The sequence below is a fragment of the Melanotaenia boesemani genome, chromosome 23 (genome assembly GCF_017639745.1).
Source record: "Melanotaenia boesemani isolate fMelBoe1 chromosome 23, fMelBoe1.pri, whole genome shotgun sequence".
Taxonomy (NCBI): domain Eukaryota; kingdom Metazoa; phylum Chordata; class Actinopteri; order Atheriniformes; family Melanotaeniidae; genus Melanotaenia; species Melanotaenia boesemani.
Window position 1 is genome coordinate 17,623,255 of NC_055704.1, and position 20,847 is coordinate 17,644,101.

The window sequence follows — 20,847 nt, forward strand, 5'->3', positions numbered from 1 at the left end:
GCAGACCTCCAAACACAGACTTTGAGTTAATTACATGTGAAAGCAACAGTAGATTTTTTTACTCTATAATAAAATGCTTGTATTTTTTTGGACAGAGACTGAAAAAGCAGCTAAAATTCAGCTTTTGGACACATATTTGAAATTAATGTCATGTTTATAGATTTTAACATTGCAAGGACTAAAGGGAACATGATGGCAGAAATAGCTTTCCATTAAGAGGAATAGTATTAGTAACTACCTTTTAGTCATGAAAAGTTGGTTTACACCAGTTTAGCTCTCACACACTAAATCAATAATGTTTATTTTGCCATGAATGTTAAAGTTAAACAACGAAAAGTTAACAGACTGTAAGAACATGATTTAAGAATGTGATCTTCACTCTGAGGATTAACGTGTTATTATCCTGCCTTTATTTCTAAAACATTTTATTATTGCTTATGATCAACTATTTGAGCCTGTTTGTTACTGTAAACACCATTTTATAACTCTTCACTGGCCAAGTGACTTGATAACGTGGATATTTTTTGCAGCGCGCTTCACCTCCAACAGAAGAAGACATAGATGGGAACAGGCTTCTGGGATATGACTGACAACTTCTATCAGCCAACCAGAGCAAGGATGCTGGAAGCACCTCGCCTGCTTCTCAGACGCCATTGGCTGTTCTCTGGAGAGTCGGGGTTTGTGCAAATATTAATGACTGCTGAGGAGACGGCGACGCATCTATGAGGTCCGCCTGACACTTGATCGAAGGAACGAGATGCGCCCGTAACAGCCGTTGGAAAGAAGGGAAGAGAAGGGCACGGGGAACACATGCAGCTGTCTTCATATCCTCGCCAACCTGCTTTTGGACTTTTTTGCTTTCCTCCCACATGCAGAAGTCCGTGTGTTTTCCCGCGGAGGAGAGCCGAGAACTGATTTCTCATCAACTGCGTGAAACGACCACACATTGTTGACTGGCTTTATGTTGCGCGCTGGGGCTCTTTCTCGTCACCAGAGCGGCGCACTTGATGGGAATACAGACAAAAACACTGCTTCTCCTATTATGATGATTGAATCAGGTAAGTTTAATCTGCTCACTCCTAAAATCATTTAGTCATTTCGTCTATATCACATAATTCGGGTTGATTTTTCTAAGTTCGTTTAAAAAATAATAATAAGAAATAATATAATAAATATATGAATGAATAAAAGCTAATAACGTCTTAATTCTGGGGATGCGTTACCGTACGTGTAGCTTGTTCTTCTTATTGAAATTGCGTACGTGAGAGGTTGTTTTCTAAATAATAATCCGTCATGCACGTTGATTGAAATCAGAGGGCATATATTGCAGAACAATTAGGCTGATGACTGGCCTCGAACCCTCGCTAGACGTGGAGATGCGCTTTTGCGCAACTATGCAGAATGCGCCTCAACCAGACCAGATTCGGACTGCGTTTAGACAAACTAGTCAAATTAACTGATTATGCGTAACAAGGACGCGAGTGTGCGTCTCAAATGACGGGACTGGCAGTTTCATGTCCTTGGGTGCTGCTTAGTGAGCGCGCACCAGACACGTCTGGAAGAAATCTATTGAATGGTGGCCACCCCCCCCTCTCCCCCTTCTCCTGCTCATCGCCACCATCACCCCTCTCCTCCTCCTCCCTATCTCCTCTTAAAATTTTCTGTTGCAAACAGAGAAGTTGCTACCCCCACATGTCACTAAAAGTAAATTTCACATTTACTACACCGCACCGTCATCCCCCCCTTCCAGAATAGATTGCCTCCTCTGCCATTTCGGCACTGGCATCCGGCGCTTTTACGTAATTAATGCAGCTGCTGAGAAGCATTCACCATCATCACTTCACCTGCTTTGTGCCCGTACACCCACACATCCAGGGATCCAGCTGGAGAATCAGAGAGAGAGGGATGGCATTGACTAATCCTTTAACTGCATCCGGCACCTCTCATTCCTGCTCTGATTTTTACCCCTCACATCCTTTCCCCTCTGTCCAAACTGCGTGTCATACGGCAGATGTATTTCTCGTGAATATTTCAAACACAAATAAACAGATAATGGCTGAAGGGGCTATACAATCTGATTGCTGTATAATCTTCAACACAGTCGTGTTGTGTAGAGTGTGTCTGTGTGTGTGTGTGTGTGAGTGAGCGTTTTTCCGCTTGCTTGTTCCCAGTGGTGGATGGAATAGATTTTGGCCTCCACAGTGCGAATGACTCACCCAAAGCAGCTGCTTCTATATGAAACCCACTGTCAAAATGCCACATGAGAGCCATCCTGCCCTCACATCAGACTCCATGCCATGCTGAGGAAACCTCAGCCCACACACTAAGCTATGTATTGCAGTCACTTCATTTCACTACCCGCCGGTCAGTCCGTCATTGTAGCTCCTATCATCATATTCAAACATCAGTTATCCACAAATAAAGAAAGAAATCTTGAGGTGAGCAACGGACAAAACCAGCTTCTATATACTTGATGTCATGCCATACATAAAGGACCAAACACCATACGCTCATATGCAACATTGCATTTCCACCTCCCAATGATGACAAAAACAGTTAAGCAAAGCAGTAATGGGTTAGTTCATTAATTTAGCCATATTTGTTCAAACCAAATCAATATTACATGTTCACTACAAGTCATATGCTTTAAGTGAGTGGCTTTGCGAATTGCCTATTGATCTGCGTTTGAAAGAAACAGTGTTGCGGTGGAAAGGTATTGTGCCTGCAGTGGCTTTGTGGGGGCTTTGAGAGCATGACAGGCAGCACAGTGTAGGTGTTTCATATTAATTTCTCTATAGGCAGAGGGCAGCAGGTTCCTGTGGGGTGAGAGGATGTGTGGGTGCTCAATGCCACTATTGGCTGAAAGTGGTGTTCAGGAAGTCTGCACTGTAACCTTCTGTAGTGCCATCGAAATCAAATAAATAAATAAAGATCTTTTTTTTTTCATTGTAAAGTTGGTAACGAGATGCTAAAGGATCGAACAGGGCTCTTGAGTAAAATGCATGTAAACATATCCACAAGAAGGCTGCAGGGGATCAGCGTGTTCATCCAAGCAAAGGCTCTGTGATAGCATCCTGTTTCCAAACACAGGAACCCATTAAAATGGAATGAGCAGATTCAGACGACTAATAGAATGAGAAGTAGAGGACAAGTTGCATGTTTGTTTTGGATCTAGTAAATTGACACTGTTAGTCCCAAATCATGGAAAAAGAGAGAGAATAAAAGATAGAAACCAACAATCGGAGGATCAAAGTGTTCTGTGATGGAAACACCCATGACATTTTGGTGTTTTCAGTCCATATCAAAGGTCAGAATGGGATGGGATGTTTCCTTTGTATCCAGTGACATTTAGTTTTTCATTGGGATTTAAGGTATTTATTTTGCACGCATATGTAGAGTGAGTGGGTGTGTTGTTTTTTTGCATGCATACTGTGAAGCAGTGATTAAACTAAAAACATACTAAAACAGCTTAAATGTATAACCTAAATGTCAGATATTTGGAAAACAAAATCATAGAGACTTATTCTTACAGTAAAATCAAAGCTATTATCTTTTAATTAGTCTGCTGTTCTGCAGATTCATATCAGAGCTGGACATGATGGAGACATATGCCCATATTGCAGTTTAAAACATGAGCAGAGGAGGAGGAGTACATCTAAAGGGCCACTGCTGTGCAGTCCATCTGTTCTGCATTCATGCTGATGTATATACAGGCTATCTGAGTACTAATGAAAAGGTTGTTGATGCTGTATCACTTGTCAGGTATTGATGAAGCTGCAGTGATGCATATAGATACGGCAACATCCAGATGGATTGATGCATGTGTGCTTCCAAACTTGCAGACATATAGTTTGCAAATAGAAAGACATAGACTGAATAAAAACTGCTTCCACGTTAACTGGTCAGTGTGCTGTTGAGCTTCTGAACAGTAACTCAGTCGTACTGTTTGGAAGCATCTTTCGTCCGTTTTAACAGAAGAAGAGTAGCAGAGACCGAAAACAGAAAGAGAAAGCTCCTATCAAACCCCATGAAATCATAATAAAGAGGTCCAAGCCTGCGATAAATGCATTTCAGTGGCATATAATGATTGATTCTGTCTGCCGTAGGAACTTATTCCCTGCAGGCCTGTGGCCCCCTTGACCAGCCATATTTTATTCACATAAATATAGATAGCTGTGCATCTTAGAGGCAGCACACATGCCACATTTGCACCTGCAGATTCAATTTGGCTCTGACTTTGAGGGATATGCCACTGACTCCATTCCCCCTGCCTGTCCTCTTCTCCTGACACCTCCCTCTTTTATTCTAGCTAGCAGCTATACATGAAACATTATGCAGATTTTTGTCAAGAGTGAGTGCGATTATGTTGGGGGAGAAATGAGTGTTGGAATGTTCGCTACGCCTTTGACCTTATCAGCGGCAGCCTCAAGCTGGATACCTTGGCTTAATTTTAATAGATGCAGTGCTTTGCGAATTAGACAAGGGGACCTATGCTGTGCTCTTTCACTGCGTGGTGTGTTAAGCATGCATTATGCGAATGAGCGGGTGCGCATTTGTTGTTTTTGCATTCTCTGTGAGGAGACTGCAGGCTAAATTACGCGAGCGCACTCATATCTGCAGATGCATGGATCTTTTCTTGCATTTGCATGTATTGGTATATGTTGTGTGCGTGTATGTGTGCATACAACAAGAATGTGCTTTAGTGTTTGATTGTGTAGCGTGTGTGTTCTCCCTCACTCGGCCCAAGGGCATGTCTTGTCCAGAAAAGAGCTGAAAAACCAGAGACGGGTTCCTGTGGTTAATTTGGAACATTGATTTTACATTAACGGCCGACGTGCCACTGATTCATGGCCATACAAGTGCAGATGTAAGGTTTCCATCAGTTCCCACATGGATACACACAGCCTCAGACACACATACATAGAGCAAGCTTCATTATGCATACACACATTGAAGATTCCCTTTAATGGACTCTCCCTTACCTTGGAGAAAGTATAATAGCAAATCAATGAGGTGAAGGGCAGAGGGAGGGACAGTAGAGCCTTCCAGAGGTCTCCTACTAATATGAGGCTCACCCAGAATGTATATTGAACCTGATCTCACTCTTAACTCATCACAAATCAGTCCTTTACCAGGAATTCTAGGCGCCAGACTTTGGTACACCCGCTGGCATCTTTTTCTCAATATCATAGCTTTGAAGTACCGATAACAAGCAACTGAATAGAAGCCAGAATTTAATGTGTAGCAAAAACTACGGTGGCCACTAAATGCACACAAGGCTTGTTTAGAGCCAGTGTATGGTTTGTCCATTCTGGACTAATGTAGCAACATGAAGCTGCAACATGCTGCACTACTTGGAAGAAAACTGATACCATCTATATTAAAAGTACCAAAACCAATTTCCACTCGGTTTTTAACTACTGAAAGGCCGGTGCTCGATGCCACAGTGAATTTCTTCCTTGTGGTCCTTGATAGTTAAGTTTAACTACAGTTGTAATCTTTTTCCAACTGAAAACACAAAAATCTGATAAAAGAAAAAACAATAGGTCTCACAGCAGGAGTCAAACCTAGATCTCCAGGAACAGAAGTCTTGCAGTTTATTTTCAGCACTTTTTGTTTGCTCAGTCAGATGGGTAGTGGCAAAAATTGTTGGGGTTGTTGTGTCAGGGGATACCTCTGTCTCAAACCTTTTACACCTCAGCCCATTAAGACTGGTGGATTTCCAGATGCGAGCAAATGGTCTTTAAGCAAATAATAATAACCACTAAGCAACAACATGTCAACCTTAATGTGCAGCATTTTAATGAGGACACATTCCAATGTTTTCAGCCATGTTGAATTAGCTTTTTATTAAGAGTTAAACCTGTGATTCATGTCAACTAAATGCATATCAGGTAATACTGGTGAACCAATGAAAGGGATTATAATTTTGTCAGTATATTAGCTCCCAGCTTTTAATGATGTGATGGCAATGCCATTAAAATAAATAGAAGTTTTTATTTTTTATTTTTATATCTGCTCATATACAAGAGTTTTTGCCTCTATAGAAATCATGTATGTAAAGAGTGTGACTCCATTGCATTTATGAAACTAAAGATAGTGACAAACAAATATGTGTGAGGCAAAAACCATCTTTCAGTCATTGCTTGTCCTTCTTGACTATGGCAAACCTACAAATAATACACACCTGACTCTGCAGCTGTCCTCAGCTCTTTCTTCAGTTCATAGCATGACTTTTGGAGGCTGCAGACATCTGTTTTCATCCAGACCTCCAGGAACAGAAGTCTTCCAGTTACTTTTTAGCACTAGATTTGTTTGCTCAGTCAGAGGGTCACTGTCAAACTTTGTTGGGGTTGTTGTGTCAAAGGACACCTCTGTCACAGAGATGCTTTACCAAAATGACTTTATATGACTCTGAGAATGAGAACAGGTCAGTTTATGAAACCCTGCTTGGTTGTGTCACAGCTGCACTGTATGTTCACTGTGTGTGTTACATTATTAGCAATGTTTACTGTGCTAAGAGTGTTGTGTAAAATTCAAATAAGTTAATCTTGCATAGCACTGCAAAACATCTAGCTATTATATTTCAGTTTGAAAAGTGACAATAACAACTTTGTGTTCATTAAAAGTGAAAACATTTGAATAATACTACTATGAAAGGCACCGTGGCACATAGCATAAAACAGGCATCCAGGATTACTAATCACTGTGCTGCATGGGACACTAAAAATAGCATTGCGATTGGTAGAAATACAATCCAGTAAGTCAGACCTGCAGATAGGCACTACACAGCAGGGATGGTAAGCAATGGGAAGACAATTAGACAGAAAGCAAATATATAAAAGGACAGTCCCAGAAAGCAAGACAGGAACCTGAATATGTATGGCCACAAAATGAAATGCCTACATTCTCTATTATCCACTGCCTGTGCAGGTCATGATGGTAATCATGAACATAAGGAGAAATGTTCGCCATCAGGGTTTGAACAGCAGAGACAAATGTGAGAAAGCAGGTTGCAAAAGAACAGGCTTCTAAAAAGCAATGAGGAGGTTTCATTATCATGAGAAATGGTGAACAAGAGAGGAGAAAAAGCAGAAAGAGGAAGGAGCCTGAGAGAGAGAGAGAAAAAAAAAGGGGGGGGGGGGGTCGAAGAAAGCCTTGCAAGGCTTATTACCAATGGATCAAAATTCCCAGTGAGCCATCTCTACAATACACAGGCTATTCTCTTGAAAGAGGAGGCAATTCGGCTGTGCCCTACTTTCCACTTGTGTGTGACCTTTATGTCTTCCACCCAGTTTTACCACAGTGATTGTAATGTCTCAGCAGATGCAATACTGCCTTGTTACCACTTAAACTGTGCAGGCCTCATAATCAGCTCCCCAAGGGCCAGTTTGCTTTCCACAAAAACGTACATCTCACAAATTTTTTTTCATCTACACCCATTATTTCCCTTAGATCTTACGTCGTTTATAATAAATGATTTTATTTTCACATGAGCGGTAGGGTCAGCCCGTCTACACGCGGGGCATTGATGAGTACCCAACCTGCAGCAAAGCAATCACCTCTATGTCGCCGCTTCACTAATCGCCATCCAAGCCCTGTGAAGCGAGGGAGAGGATTTATAATGCATTTCAGTAAACAGCACAAAACAAACAGTTCAGCCCAGCTGTTTGGCTGCCCAGACAACTTGAGTCAGGCTTTTCCTGAATTAACAGTGCCGAGTCACTAGGAACAACTCTTTCAGCTTCTACCGTGCACGCTCATTAATTTAAAGTGGTCATATCTCACTGCTCTCTAATCAAACTATATTTGTGCCATTACTGTCCGCAACAGCCCCAGCTTTGGTGTAATGGAGGTGGTCTGGTGGGGAAAGCAAGCGAGGTGTTGCCAAGATGTGAATGGAAAAGCTTTTCACCTTGACAGTGTGCAAACCTCTTAAACCTCAGCCCAATAAGACTGATGGATTTCCAGATGGGAGCAAATGGTCTCCGAGCAGTGTGAAATGTTTATTTTAAGGGTCATTACAGAACCAAATACATACTTTAAAATAAAAAGAAATAAAATAAGCACTGAGCAACAACATGTTGACCTTAATGTGCAGCATTTTAATGAGGACACATTCCAATGTTTTCAGCCATGTCAAATTAGCTTTTAATTAAGAGTTAAACCTGTGACTCACGACAAGTAAAGGCACATCAGGTAATACTGGTGAGGCAATGAAAGGGATTCTGATTTTGTCAGTAAATATATTAGCTTCCAGCTTTTAATGATGACGTGATGGCAATGTCATTATAATAAATAAAAGAACAGAAAAACAAAATCTGCTTGTATACAAACTATACAATCAAATCTACCAAATTACCTCTATTGGTACTGTTTACTCATAAAGAAATCGTGTATATGAAGATACTGATATGAAACTAACGATAGTGACAAACAAATATGTGAGAGGCAAAAACCATCTTTCAGTCACTTCTTTTTCTTGACTGTGTCAAACCTACAAATAATACACACCTGACTCAGCAGCTGTCCTCAGCTCCTTTTTTTCAGTTCATAGCATGACTTTTGGCTGCTGCAGGCAGCTGTTTTCATTCAAAAAATACTTAAAAAAAAAAAAAAAGAAAGGGCACACTGTCCATCTTCAAACATCAGATGGATGCAGTCTGCAGCGACTGTATGGATACACCGGCCAAAGCGTTAAAACCACTGACAGGTAAAGTGAATATCATCTTGTTGTGGTGGGAAATCTAGTGTCTTGCTGTAGAGAACAACTTCCATATCATCCTTCCCATGAGGCAGTGGCATCCCATGATAGCAGTAGTTTTCTGGAGAAGAATACTATACTAATATATATAATAATACCACCAACAGCATTCACTAAAACTAATCACAGATAGGAGAAAAAGCCCATTGCAATGACCCATCCCAAAAACTTCCCTGATCAAATTGATCGATCATTTGCAGAATGTCAGCTACTGAACGATGATGTTTCAATGTACTATATAAGCTTTAAGTGTTATTAGGCAACTGTAATCTGTCATCTGCTTCACTGGGTAGTTGAAGGGGTTAGGAGGGAGTGTCTGGTGGTAATCGAATCTGGCAGTGGTAAGCAAAGCTAGCTGTATTTCAAACAGTTAAGGTTGCCTTGTAACAAGCGAGATACAAGAAGCTTGTTTGCTGTAATGCTCACAGGAAGGATTAGCGCTGGCCAAAGTAAAAAGCCCGTGGGGTAGACTGTCAGCATCCTACTGTAATGGAGCTGCTTTGGAGTTCATGGCTTGAATGATTGCTTCCCCCTCCTTTCCTCTGACACCTGGGAACTTGCTTTAGCTCCATGAGTGAACACCCTAGCCCTGACCTGTAAAAGCCTTTCCACAACAAATGTCACTGCTTAGGCTTAATGTGTTAGTGCAGGTGAAGATTAGATCCCATCTCAAGCTCTTTCAGTTATATTTCCAGGTGCTGATTATGCATCTCTGAACTCAAGATTATCTAAAGCTTTCCTACGTGCAGATACTAAGCATCCATCTTTGGATTCAATTTGCCCTAGCCTTATTGCCCACATTTCTCCTTGTCCAGCAGTTACCAAGTAATTTGAAATACACAACATTTTTTCTCTTTTCTTTGCAAAAAAAAAACAAAAAAAAAAAAAACAAAAATCCTTGTTTTATTCCAATTTTTGACTGGATTTAATTCCTTTGCTTGATTGACATAAAATGAAAATTTCCTGGTGACAGCAATCAAAATACCACTGAAGGTTAATATACCACTACTGACACTAAGACAGGTTTCTCCCCTGTCAGTTATTTTCTCCTCCAGATCTCCCTCTCCTCTTGCTCTGCCTCAATTACCAGCAACTGAGCAGTGGATTGTGGGAATTAGCTCTGTATAACAGCAGTGGATGTGTGTGGGGCAGTGGGCTGCAGATGGGTAACTTGACTGGACCTTTACTAATAGGTTTGTACAAGTGGTGTGTGGAGTCCATAGGCACAGCAGTCACGGTGCAGGGCCTCTACAATATCGACTGCCTCCTCCCCGGGCTCTGCAGAATGAAAGTAGTACGATACCAGTTTATGTGTTCAAATGCCCTGCATTTGATTTGGATCGTTCACTTGAACTGATGAAAGTGTACTAGAGTTTATTAACCTAAAATGTATTAAAATTATGTAACTAAATATGTATTAAAATTATGTAACTAAATAGCCACCTCTGTTATCGTCATTCCATTTTTTGTTATCTAAAGGAGTCAGTGAACACAACACTGTTGTGGTTAGATGGGAAACATACCTGAAGTCTCAGTGCAGTGACCACATTACCACTCAAGATGCCATTTATGATCGAATGAGCTTCCTTCTTCAACAGCCCCTCACTATGACTGCAGCTGACATCCAGGAAGCTGGAAATTAAATGAAAAAGTTGAAGCAATATCAGATAAAAAGGAAAAAAGTTGGTCACTCTGTAAGGCAGTCGTTTTCTCTTGTAACATGATTCATAAGATGAATGTTAAAATATGCAAATGAGGTATCTCTTAGAATAAATAATTCAAAATTCCTGGCAAATAACGGTTATAAATTAGTGTTAGTTGTTATACATTCGAGTTTAGATATCAGCATCAATAAGATAATACTATAGAAAGAAAAGCTGTTTTTTTCTTTTTAGACAGAAAATCTTGTATAAATCTGGCTATGATTTAAATATGATTAAATTTAACAATGAAAATTTTATGTTTTGAGTCCTTAACTGCTTACATTTAAATTTGTGATACAGATTTGCTTATTTATTTATTTTATCTATGTTATTGAAATCAAAAGATATGCTATTGGAATGTTTTATCGACAAAGTGCTGGAAATAAAATTTAATTTCAGAAGAAAAATGGACAAATTTGAAAAGCAAAGGTTTTTGCCTGTAATTCCAAACTATAACATTGGTCCATTTATTTCATTGTGTGATTAATTATGAACCAAATAATGTGGCAATAAAAATGAATCATGATTGATTACAGCATTTCTATGAACTACATGCTGGATTATAATTCATGAAATTTCATTGTTTCATTGAATCATCATTGTTACACATTAAATATGTTTGTTGCCTTAGATGGCATGTCGTCATGCAATGCTTTTCTAATCCCATTCTTGATTTACACCTGTGTGGACAAGCTAGCATGAACATTCGCTAAAGCAAATGTCCATCCTCACATCCATCCTAAAACCTTGCCAAAATGTGATGATTTAATTCTTAATGTTTACGTGTTGCAGAAACAGATCAGCACTGTTTATTAGCCCACATTAAAGTTTCCCATTCAGAAATAGTGATTCTTGCAACGCTTTTAAGGCTGTTACGGAAATTAAGGATTACAAAATAAATCAGTCCAAAAATGTCCCCATTGACCCAATTGACATCATTTGTTTAAACAAACAACAGCACACCCTGTTAGAGCTACCTGCACTGAATACACAGTGCAGCCGAGCCATAACAATTAACCTGACCACATTACACTGCTGGTAATTGTGATTACTAAAAAGGAAAGCCAAAACGATCACAGGTGAGACCTGAACGCTGTAGACTGAATTACAGAGTCTGTGCTGTGCTTCCAGGGTACGGATCAACTGCATAACGCACACTGAGGAGCTGTTGCTGAGGGAGAAAGGCTAAACCCTGTTTATCAGAATGCTCTGGGTGTAGCAGCTTATTAAAGTGCCAGGTGCTTTTGAAAAATAATACCCCCCACCCACCTCTCTCTCTCTCTCTCTCTCTCTCTCTCTCTCTCTCTCTCTCTGTGCTTTCTCTGGCTCCATGTATGCCTCCCTCATGCAAACCAGATTTGAGCCAAAGCTGGAGCAGGGCTTGAGGAATGAAGCCTCGGCTTGGCTGGCGGAGCAAAGTGCAGCGTTTCTGCAGCTTTCGCAAGTCCTCGTGCATTTATTTATTTATATTTCTCCACACCTCCCCTGTGGCCACTGAGGTGGAAACAGCACGGGTGATGAAATGAAATCATTTCTCTCTTTTCTTGTTCTCACTTCTCACAGCCGCCGTCACACTTCTTCCCTCGATTCTTTCCATTTTATCCCGTCTCTTTTGACTGTTCCTCATGATGTGGCGCCTGATCTTTCAGGCCCAAAATATCATAAGCACCATCAAACCCATCTGTTCACTAAGAGGCAGCCACATACAACAAATTACATGGTGCACTTCAACTGAGGAAGACTAGATATAGCATTAAAAAAAAAAGATGTATGACTCATAAGGATGAGGATACACCATAGTTATATTTATAATGCACAATCTATAATCATAGACATTTAAAGCAGTATCATACTATTAAGGTTTGATCATAATCTAGGGTAGCTGGATTTCTTTATATACTTTTTTATGTAGGAACCAACTTTTGGCTCCTATACAGAAGAAAATTATCTTTGTTTGGACTTTGAGATGGAGAAAAAAATTTTCACCAGATGATCTGAAACGTGCTATCAGGAAGAAACTAAATTAGAAATAATTGGAGGTAATTTTGTTGGTGTGCTTCTGCATAAATAAAAAATAGAAAAGTATTCTTGTACATGTCTTTGCTGCTTTATGTACAAGATGAATGCACTGATTCAGCTCTCCAGTTAGTTTTGTTTTTTTATTATAATAATTTTTTTTGTATAATAATTATTGTTATAGACATCTCTTGTCAATTATAATAATGTTTTAAAGCTATTTTTGGGAATTGGGTAGGTTGGAGGTCTTTTATTTTAATCCTCAAAATTTCTACCAATAGATCGCCTCTAAAATGTCCCTGATGGGGAAAATATAGCTTTTGATGTTATCTGGTATTTTTGAGGTGACCTTTTCTGGCAGGTCCAAGTCTCTTCTTCCTTTTTTCTGTATAATTCTAACCTCCACCAGTCTTTGTAAAATCTGTTAACTTCAGGTTTTACTACAGTAATAGTTATTATTTGTAAACACAGCATGGTTTCAGTAAGCTTAAGAGTGAATGAAGAGAAGGAGCAGTAGTTGAGACAAGAAAGAGGTTAATCATAGCAAACCTGTGTAAAATGAATGAACATCAACATTCATACTGAGGCAATGCAGCTGAATCAAAACAGATTTGATTTATAGAACATTTTTCACAGAGCATCACAAAGTGCTTTCCACGACAAAAACTATTTATGAAAGTTAAAAACACAAGCCTTTGCACACACACACACACACTAAGCACACAGTAAGCACACATAGACAGAGCAGGCTTGGCTCCCAAGGTCCCCCATGAGGCAAACACTGGACAGAAAAAAAAGAACTAATAATAATAAAGCGAATAAATAAATAAATCAGCTTTAAAATATTAATAACAAATAAAACAACATTGTATAAAAATATACACAAAAGAGTTCATACTCACATGCACTTGGGTAAATTAGATCAAAAAGCATGATTTCTACTTTTTTAATCTGTTTTGTGGCCTTATTACATCTTGACACAGAAGTAAGTAAAGACGTTTTTCACACTTAAACAGACTAAATATGCATAATCTACACTATACTGTAGATGTCAGTGGGAATGCAAAACACCCAAAGCTGAAGGAACATCTTAGCTCCCTCATGAAAAAGACCCTACGTATTAGTTATTGAGATCACTTGGTCAAAATATGCTATGAGGGGTCTTTTGGCGAAGTGCAGTTATTGGCTCTTTAGCACCAGTCTGATTTTTCACCCATGGGGTTTTCTGCTTGGTATATACCGAAGATCAGCCCCCTAAGCTGAATATCAAAATTAATGTGCTAAATTATTTAAATTATGTGTGAAATCGCTACCTATATACCATGTTGTGCATAGTAATTCAGCTAGTTGCCATGTTAGGAAGGCTGTCTGAAAATGCAAGTTAGCCTTTTCAAAAAAGAAAATCCTAAGACAAGAAATATAATCCACCGTTTTTAAAAACCTATTTTTTGTAAATTTATTTACATTCCTGTGACTATTTAAAGTGATGATTTAAAAAGTAACTAGTTTGCAGTAGTAAATAGGTAAATAATTAAACACAAACTAATTGTACCAATAACATGTTAAACAGTAAGACACTTACAGATTTAACAGCTATATGTAAATATCTCTTATAATAGGCTAGAGAAATCCACTGAGGGTATGTTTTATAGTTAGTAATGTGTGACCACTAACAGATTCAGAGAACAGATCTGATGAATGCAAAGAATGCAAATAAGTCTCTAATGGCTGTCTGTAAGAAACAGGTCCAAACTGTATTTAGGTCAGATGTTTAATTTTGTATATACAGCCCAAACATCTCATCAGGTTGGATTTGACTGACTGCTTGTTTACTTGTTGCTATAGTGACTGACATATTCCAATGTCCTTAAGCAGCTTCCCCTTAAGGCTAGTGCTTAAGCCTTAGGATGTCTGCCATTTACAAATCTTAATAAAGCTTTTTCTTTAACCAATAATAGACTCACACTGCCAACATCAGATGAATGCCATATTGTCAGGGCACATGTGGTACAGCCCCAAAATGAAGTCTAGAAGGTCAAGCAGATTGCTCTATGCCTTGAACGGAGCATGTATAAATGTCAACATGCAGCAGTATGCCTATAACAAATGTCAGTATGCCCAAATTCTCCTGTCATGAAATTCCTTGAACACATCTTTTGTTGTGTAATTCTAACAGCGCTTATCTTTATCTCTTTTGTCTTACACAGATAGAAATGGACTGGGCTGTGGACTCTGGAAGTTAATGAAGACAATCAGTCAGGACGTTCGCCTATAAGGAAAAAGAAAAAAAAATTCATGGATATTAAAAAAAGTGCTTAGAGGTATAATATTTTCCCTACGAAAATATTTTTTTGATTTGTTTAACAGCGACCTTGGCCTCAAAGCTTCAAATCGGGAGTCAGCATTGAGTGATTGGTCATTACAGTCAAGGACATCCACACAGCAAGTCAAAAAACCCTAGGGAGCCCAGCAACGGTGGTGGCGGATGTGGTGGTGGTGGAAGAGGCGGTGAGTCAGTCGCCTTTGCATCTGCAGCAAATGATCCATCATTTGTAAAGACTTTTAACAAAGAGCAAGTTCCTATTGGAAGGAATCAGTCCAATATGAAGGACGTGTCATTTGCGGATTGTCTCTTTGTGGGCTTGGCCATGGCCTCTTTTGTTGTGGCCACTGAGGTGAGGTCTGATTGTCCAAAGCTCTGTGTATGTGAAATCAGACCTTGGTTTTCTCCAAGTTCAGTCTACATGGAAGTCCAAACAGTTGACTGTAATGACTTGGGATTGTTCAGCCTACCAGAAAGATTACCATTGGGCACACAAGTACTATTACTGCAAACAAATAACGTTGCCAAGATTGACAAACCACTGGATTACCTGGCTAATATTACTGAGATAGATATATCCCAAAACAACTTGTCCTCTATCAATGACATCCATCTGGGCAATCTTTCTCAGCTTGTATCCCTTCATATGGAGGAGAATAGATTATGTCAACTACCTGAGCAATGTCTGTCAAATATAGCTAATCTTCAAGAGCTCTACATGAATCACAACCTCATCTCCTACATTTCTCCAATGGCATTCCAAGGCCTCAGCAACCTTGTGCGACTTCATCTGAATTCTAACAAGCTGAAGGTTATTAAAAGAGAGTGGTTTGAACCCATGCCCAATCTGGAGATCCTAATGATTGGTGAAAATCCCATTCTTTCTATTGATGAAAAAAATTTCAAACCTCTCAGTAATCTCCGCAGTCTTGTTCTTACCAGAATGAACTTGTCTCATCTACCCGACGATGCACTGGCTGGTCTCGACAACTTAGAGAGCATCTCTTTCTATGATAATATCTTCTCTGAAGTGCCACATTCTGCTCTGAGAAATGTAAAAAGTCTTAAATTTTTGGATCTAAATAAGAACCCAATTTCCAGGATACAGAGAGGGGACTTTGTGGATATGCTTCACCTGAAAGAACTGGGAATTAATAGCATGCCAGAACTAGTTTCCATTGATAGCTTCGCTCTTAATAACCTCCCTGAGCTAACTAAAATAGAAGCTACTAACAATCCTAAACTCTCCTATATCCATCCCAATGCTTTTTACAAACTACCACGGCTGGAAACCCTTATGCTAAATGGCAATGCCCTAAGTGCCCTCCACAGGATTACTGTTGAATCGCTCCCAAATCTCAGAGAGGTCAGCATGCATAGCAACCCCATTCGCTGTGACTGTGTAGTCCGCTGGATGAACATGAACAAAACCAACATTCGCTTCATGGAGCCAGATTCACTGTACTGTGTAGAACCTCCGGAGTATGAGGGTCAACACGTTCGGCAGGTGCACTTCAGGGAAATGATGGAGATTTGTCTGCCACTGATATCACCAGAAAGCATGCCAGGACACATCAAAACACAGAATGGAAGCTCTGTTTCACTACATTGCCGGGCTTTTGCTGAACCAGAGCCTGACATCTACTGGATCACCCCATCTGGTACCAGAGTCTTGCCAAACACCGTGTCTGACAAGTTCTACATGCACCCTGAAGGAACATTTGACATCTATGACATAACAGAAAGTGAAGCTGGTGTTTACACCTGTGTTGCCCATAATCTGGTTGGAGCTGATCTTAAATCTGTTTCAGTAGAGGTGAATGGATATTTTCCCCAAACCACAAATGGGTCTCTGAATCTTGCAGTCAAATCAGTGGGGACAAACTCCATTCTTGTTTCCTGGAAGACTGGGCCTGGCACATTGGCCCCAAACATTAAATGGTACACTGTATCGAATGCTAACCACCCCACCACTGCGTTCACAACCAGGGTTCCTTCAGATGTCAATGTCTACAACCTCACTCATCTCAGCCCTGCCACTCGGTACACAGTATGTGTGGATATTCGCAGCATCCCCTACAACCATGACACCAAATGCATCAGTGTCATCACTAAGGGATTGGAGCTGGCAGCCAAGGACACAGAAAAATGGGATGCAGCAGTAATCACTGTCTTTGGAGTGCTCTTGGCTGTGATTTCAGTGGCCTGCCTCTTTGTTTATGTGTCTCTGAGGAACCACCACATTTATGGGGATATAAGGAAATGCGATTCCAAAGCTTTGCTGACACCAGTGGAGGCTACTGGTACGCACTCTACTTTCTTTACAAAGCTCTGGGTTTCAGGGAAAGGACTGCCAAGTGGAGTGGAAGTTAAAGCCACAGTCATAAATGTATCTGACAATGCCTTTTAAGGAGCCCAGCTGTGAGGAGCACCTCATACCACTACCGTGAATGGACAAGGCCATGAGCCGGGGTGAACGATGTTGTACTGTTTTCAAAGGCATACCCATTGCTGATCCCCAGCACAGATAAACTAGCAAGTCTATGATTGGACTGGGATGGAATGCGTTGAACAAGATTACTTGCCATCCCAGTTGAAGAGGTGGCTTTGTAAACGTTACATCAAACTAAGCAAACATCAACAGGAAGGGGAATTTACTGCAAAAAGATATACTTCTATACCATTCATCTGGAAATGCAGGCAGAGGAAAGAAGGTGAAGAAGAAGATGATGGTGGTCAACTCTCTTGTTATTGACTGTGAAATGTGTTCAGAGTTGTGGAACTGTCTGTGTGGTCCCAAGCAATACCGTCTGTGCTTTGTCAAACATCCATAGACGAGTTAGAGAAACAGTTATAACACCTGTCTATTATGGGAAAGGAGATTTAGTAGAGTAGACAAATTACAGTGACTATGGTGTAAGCCTTTTGATGAACTATACCCCCTTTTTTCTATTTAAAAATGGATTCTTGATTTTACTTGGAAATATTGTTATATATTCTATTATGTTGATGTAATGACAAATCCTCTGTATGTGAAGAGTTTAAATGGGTTTTAAATTACAGCAAGGAGCGGACTACTTTTGATTACAGCATCACATTAAGCTTAATGAAATTCAGCTACAAAATGGGTATCTAGAGAGGAGATTTGCCAAATGGCTGTTTATGCTTTGTAGTTCTAATTGCAACGGTGACTGATGGTGAAAAAAAAATGCAGATACATTTGACTCAAACTAATATAAAAAGTTGATTAAAACTGAGGTGAGTGATGCGTTATCTCTTTAAGAAGTGGTGTGTTATACCCTGGTAAGTGCCTACAACAAGAACTACATGAAGTAAGCAGAAAAGGGAAGGAAGAAATTGGTAAAGCCACAGTAAAACATGGTCATATCACTGCAGATACACAAGCTATACTCCAATATGTTAAGTGAAAATAATTTCTCAGTATTTTTAGCATACATATTTTAAGAAAACATTTTGTTATTGCTTTGGGTGTAAAGTTAAAAAGCCATTTTTATATTAACTGTATTATATGTGATCAGTGGGCACAACAGACTAATTAAGAAAAGCGCTAATATAAAAAAAAATAAAAAATAAAAAAATAAATGTCATTGTTTCTTTTACAAAAATGTGTACTTTCTTTTGTTTTTTTCTTTTACACTTATAACACATAACATTACAGCCAATGACCTAAAACTGGGAAGGTCCTTCTGATGCCACCAAATACCTCAGGACACTGCAATGTAACAAAATGAGTGCTGTTAGCTTATCAGTCCAGAGGTTTTAAATGTTAAGACAAATTATTTTGTTGTCATCTACAGTAGTTAGTGGGGAGTATAAACTGTGTCAGGACTTCTGTATGACATTTTAACTAAGGTAAATACACAAAATATTATTAATGACCAAGTAGTACAGCACAGAAAGCTCTTCTGACTTAGACATCAGGGTGAGCGGTCATCCTGACCTTCGAAAAAAAAAAAGAACAAAGAGGAAAAATGGCAACAACAGAGGAGAACCCATTAGTCGCCTCATTAAGAACATGTTTGTCCTTCAGCTGGTCTGAATATAGACACTGTGTTACAGCTACAGCTGCTACTGCTCATGCTTAGACAGGGACACAGCGTCCCTTTGACACAGAGATAAAGTACAGTACAGAAAAGTCATGAGGAGCGGGATAGAGCCGAGTCTGAGCTTCAGGACTTGCATTTTATTTGTCTTACTGAATTATCCAGCACACCGAACATTTCACATGAGAAAGCCAAGCATGATGAATGACTGTCAGAAGCAGAGTGACACGGTGGATTTATCAAACATGGGCCCAACACTCATACATCAGGCCCAACCTTCAGCACCATGGACAGAGGCTTTTAGAGCTGAACCATTTGTCAAAAACAAAGGAAGTTAAAATATGACACGCCATGTTCTTTGGGTAACACTCAGGTCAGGGTGAGGGTGTTTCTTTTGCAAAAACAAACAAATACCAATGCAAAAACAAATCTAAGGGAGCTAAAAATCTCCATTTTTATAGCAAAATGTGTATTACACATTACACAGAGGACTCAAAGAAAACAAAAACCAAACACAAACATAAATTACACCTTTTATACTCAGAGGTGTTGCAGTGTCAGTGTTCTTTTTTTTTTTTTTTTTCATTGTATGTTTACAATAACAAAACATGACAGCCAGAACATTCACTAAATTAGGTCACCGGCCAACATGTTCTTTGAGATAAAAGCAACTCGTAGATTGAAGCCATATTGTTCTTATTTCCTTTTTATCCTTTTTTTTTTTTTGGACACAATCCGTGATCTGATTACATACATGACTGAATAAGCTGAATGTTATCCTCGGTTCTCATCTCTCCTGCCGTCTGTGTTAATCTTACTCATTTCCATGATCTCTTTGTTTTCTCTTACTCTGTCTGTACCTGTCGCTGTTAACACCCCTCCAACTCTGACAGACATTTGAGTATGGGAAATAGATAGGTTTCTTTTGTCTGAATTTGTACATTCAAAGCACCTACATTTTACGCACACACAAAAAAGGACACACTCCGGATTTAACTTAAATCCCACATGAAAAGAGCCAGTGAGCTGTCACCATTTAATCCGCAGTAAGGATGGAGAAATTATGTTTCTTGCTGAATCTTCAAATATTTCAAATATTAAAACCACCTTGTTCTGTTAAAAAAAAAAGCCATCTGTACTGAAGCAGATATTAAGGCATTCTCTGTGAAGGCTTATAGATGAGTGTTCCTGCTGGTATATTAATTTTAATTTAGTGAGGATCATTGTCAGGCAGCCGGTGATTTCATAGTGAATGTCCTCTGGTGGGAGGAGCAGGTCCAGCATTTATTTGTTTAATTCTCAACACAAGATAATCAATTTGCAATATTTTGATCTGCTCTTAAAATAATATGCGTACAGGGACACTCTGCTACAGGGACTAATTTCTGAAGGAAAGGTTTGTTGTGTAAGAAGGTACTACTTAAAGACTTTCAATTTAATAGATCTTAAAAAAGCTCATATTTATTCTAGTTTTATTTATATACCCGCCTGAATAATTGTTTTCTTTTCTTCCTTTCTAAAAGCTGCAAGGCAAATAATAAATTCCCCTTCCATGTGAGATAAAATAAAACCCCTAGCTCTTTGCAGGCTGCAGAAAGCAGCGTTCCATTTGCTACAGGCACTTTTATATGTTTGAATTATCAGGTTATTAAAGTTACAAACTTCCATGTAGGCCAGCCGGTGTACCTACAGGCACCCACATCCCACTGAGAAGTGAAAATGTCAGCGTACATTTACAATGCTGCCGCTAACTCTATATTTAATGGCAAATCTTGCTTTTATAGGCAGCTACTGGAGAAAACAAGCAGATGACCTATGGAGAGCAATAACAAAGCACTGATTGCTTTCATGACAGAATAAAAATGAGCTTGACTTTGAAGTCATGTGAAGCATTTCTTTGTTATCATAGTGACCTTTTATTAAATAAAGCTACAGTATTTCTGTAGCGGTGCAAATTGTTTTATGTCTCATGGTGTT

At 39.4% G+C, this 20,847-nt stretch overlaps 1 protein-coding gene across 1 annotated transcript; it reads left to right on the top strand.

The window, feature by feature from the left end:
* Positions 1–715: 715 nt before the first annotated feature.
* Positions 716–18,001, top strand: LOC121635060 (leucine-rich repeat neuronal protein 3). Its single transcript, XM_041978121.1, has 2 exons — positions 716–1,058; positions 14,691–18,001. Exon 2 carries the CDS (start codon positions 15,087–15,089, stop codon positions 17,214–17,216), a length of 2,130 nt encoding a protein of 709 aa, XP_041834055.1. The 5' UTR covers positions 716–1,058; positions 14,691–15,086; the 3' UTR covers positions 17,217–18,001.
* The last annotated feature ends 2,846 nt before the right edge of the window (positions 18,002–20,847 follow it).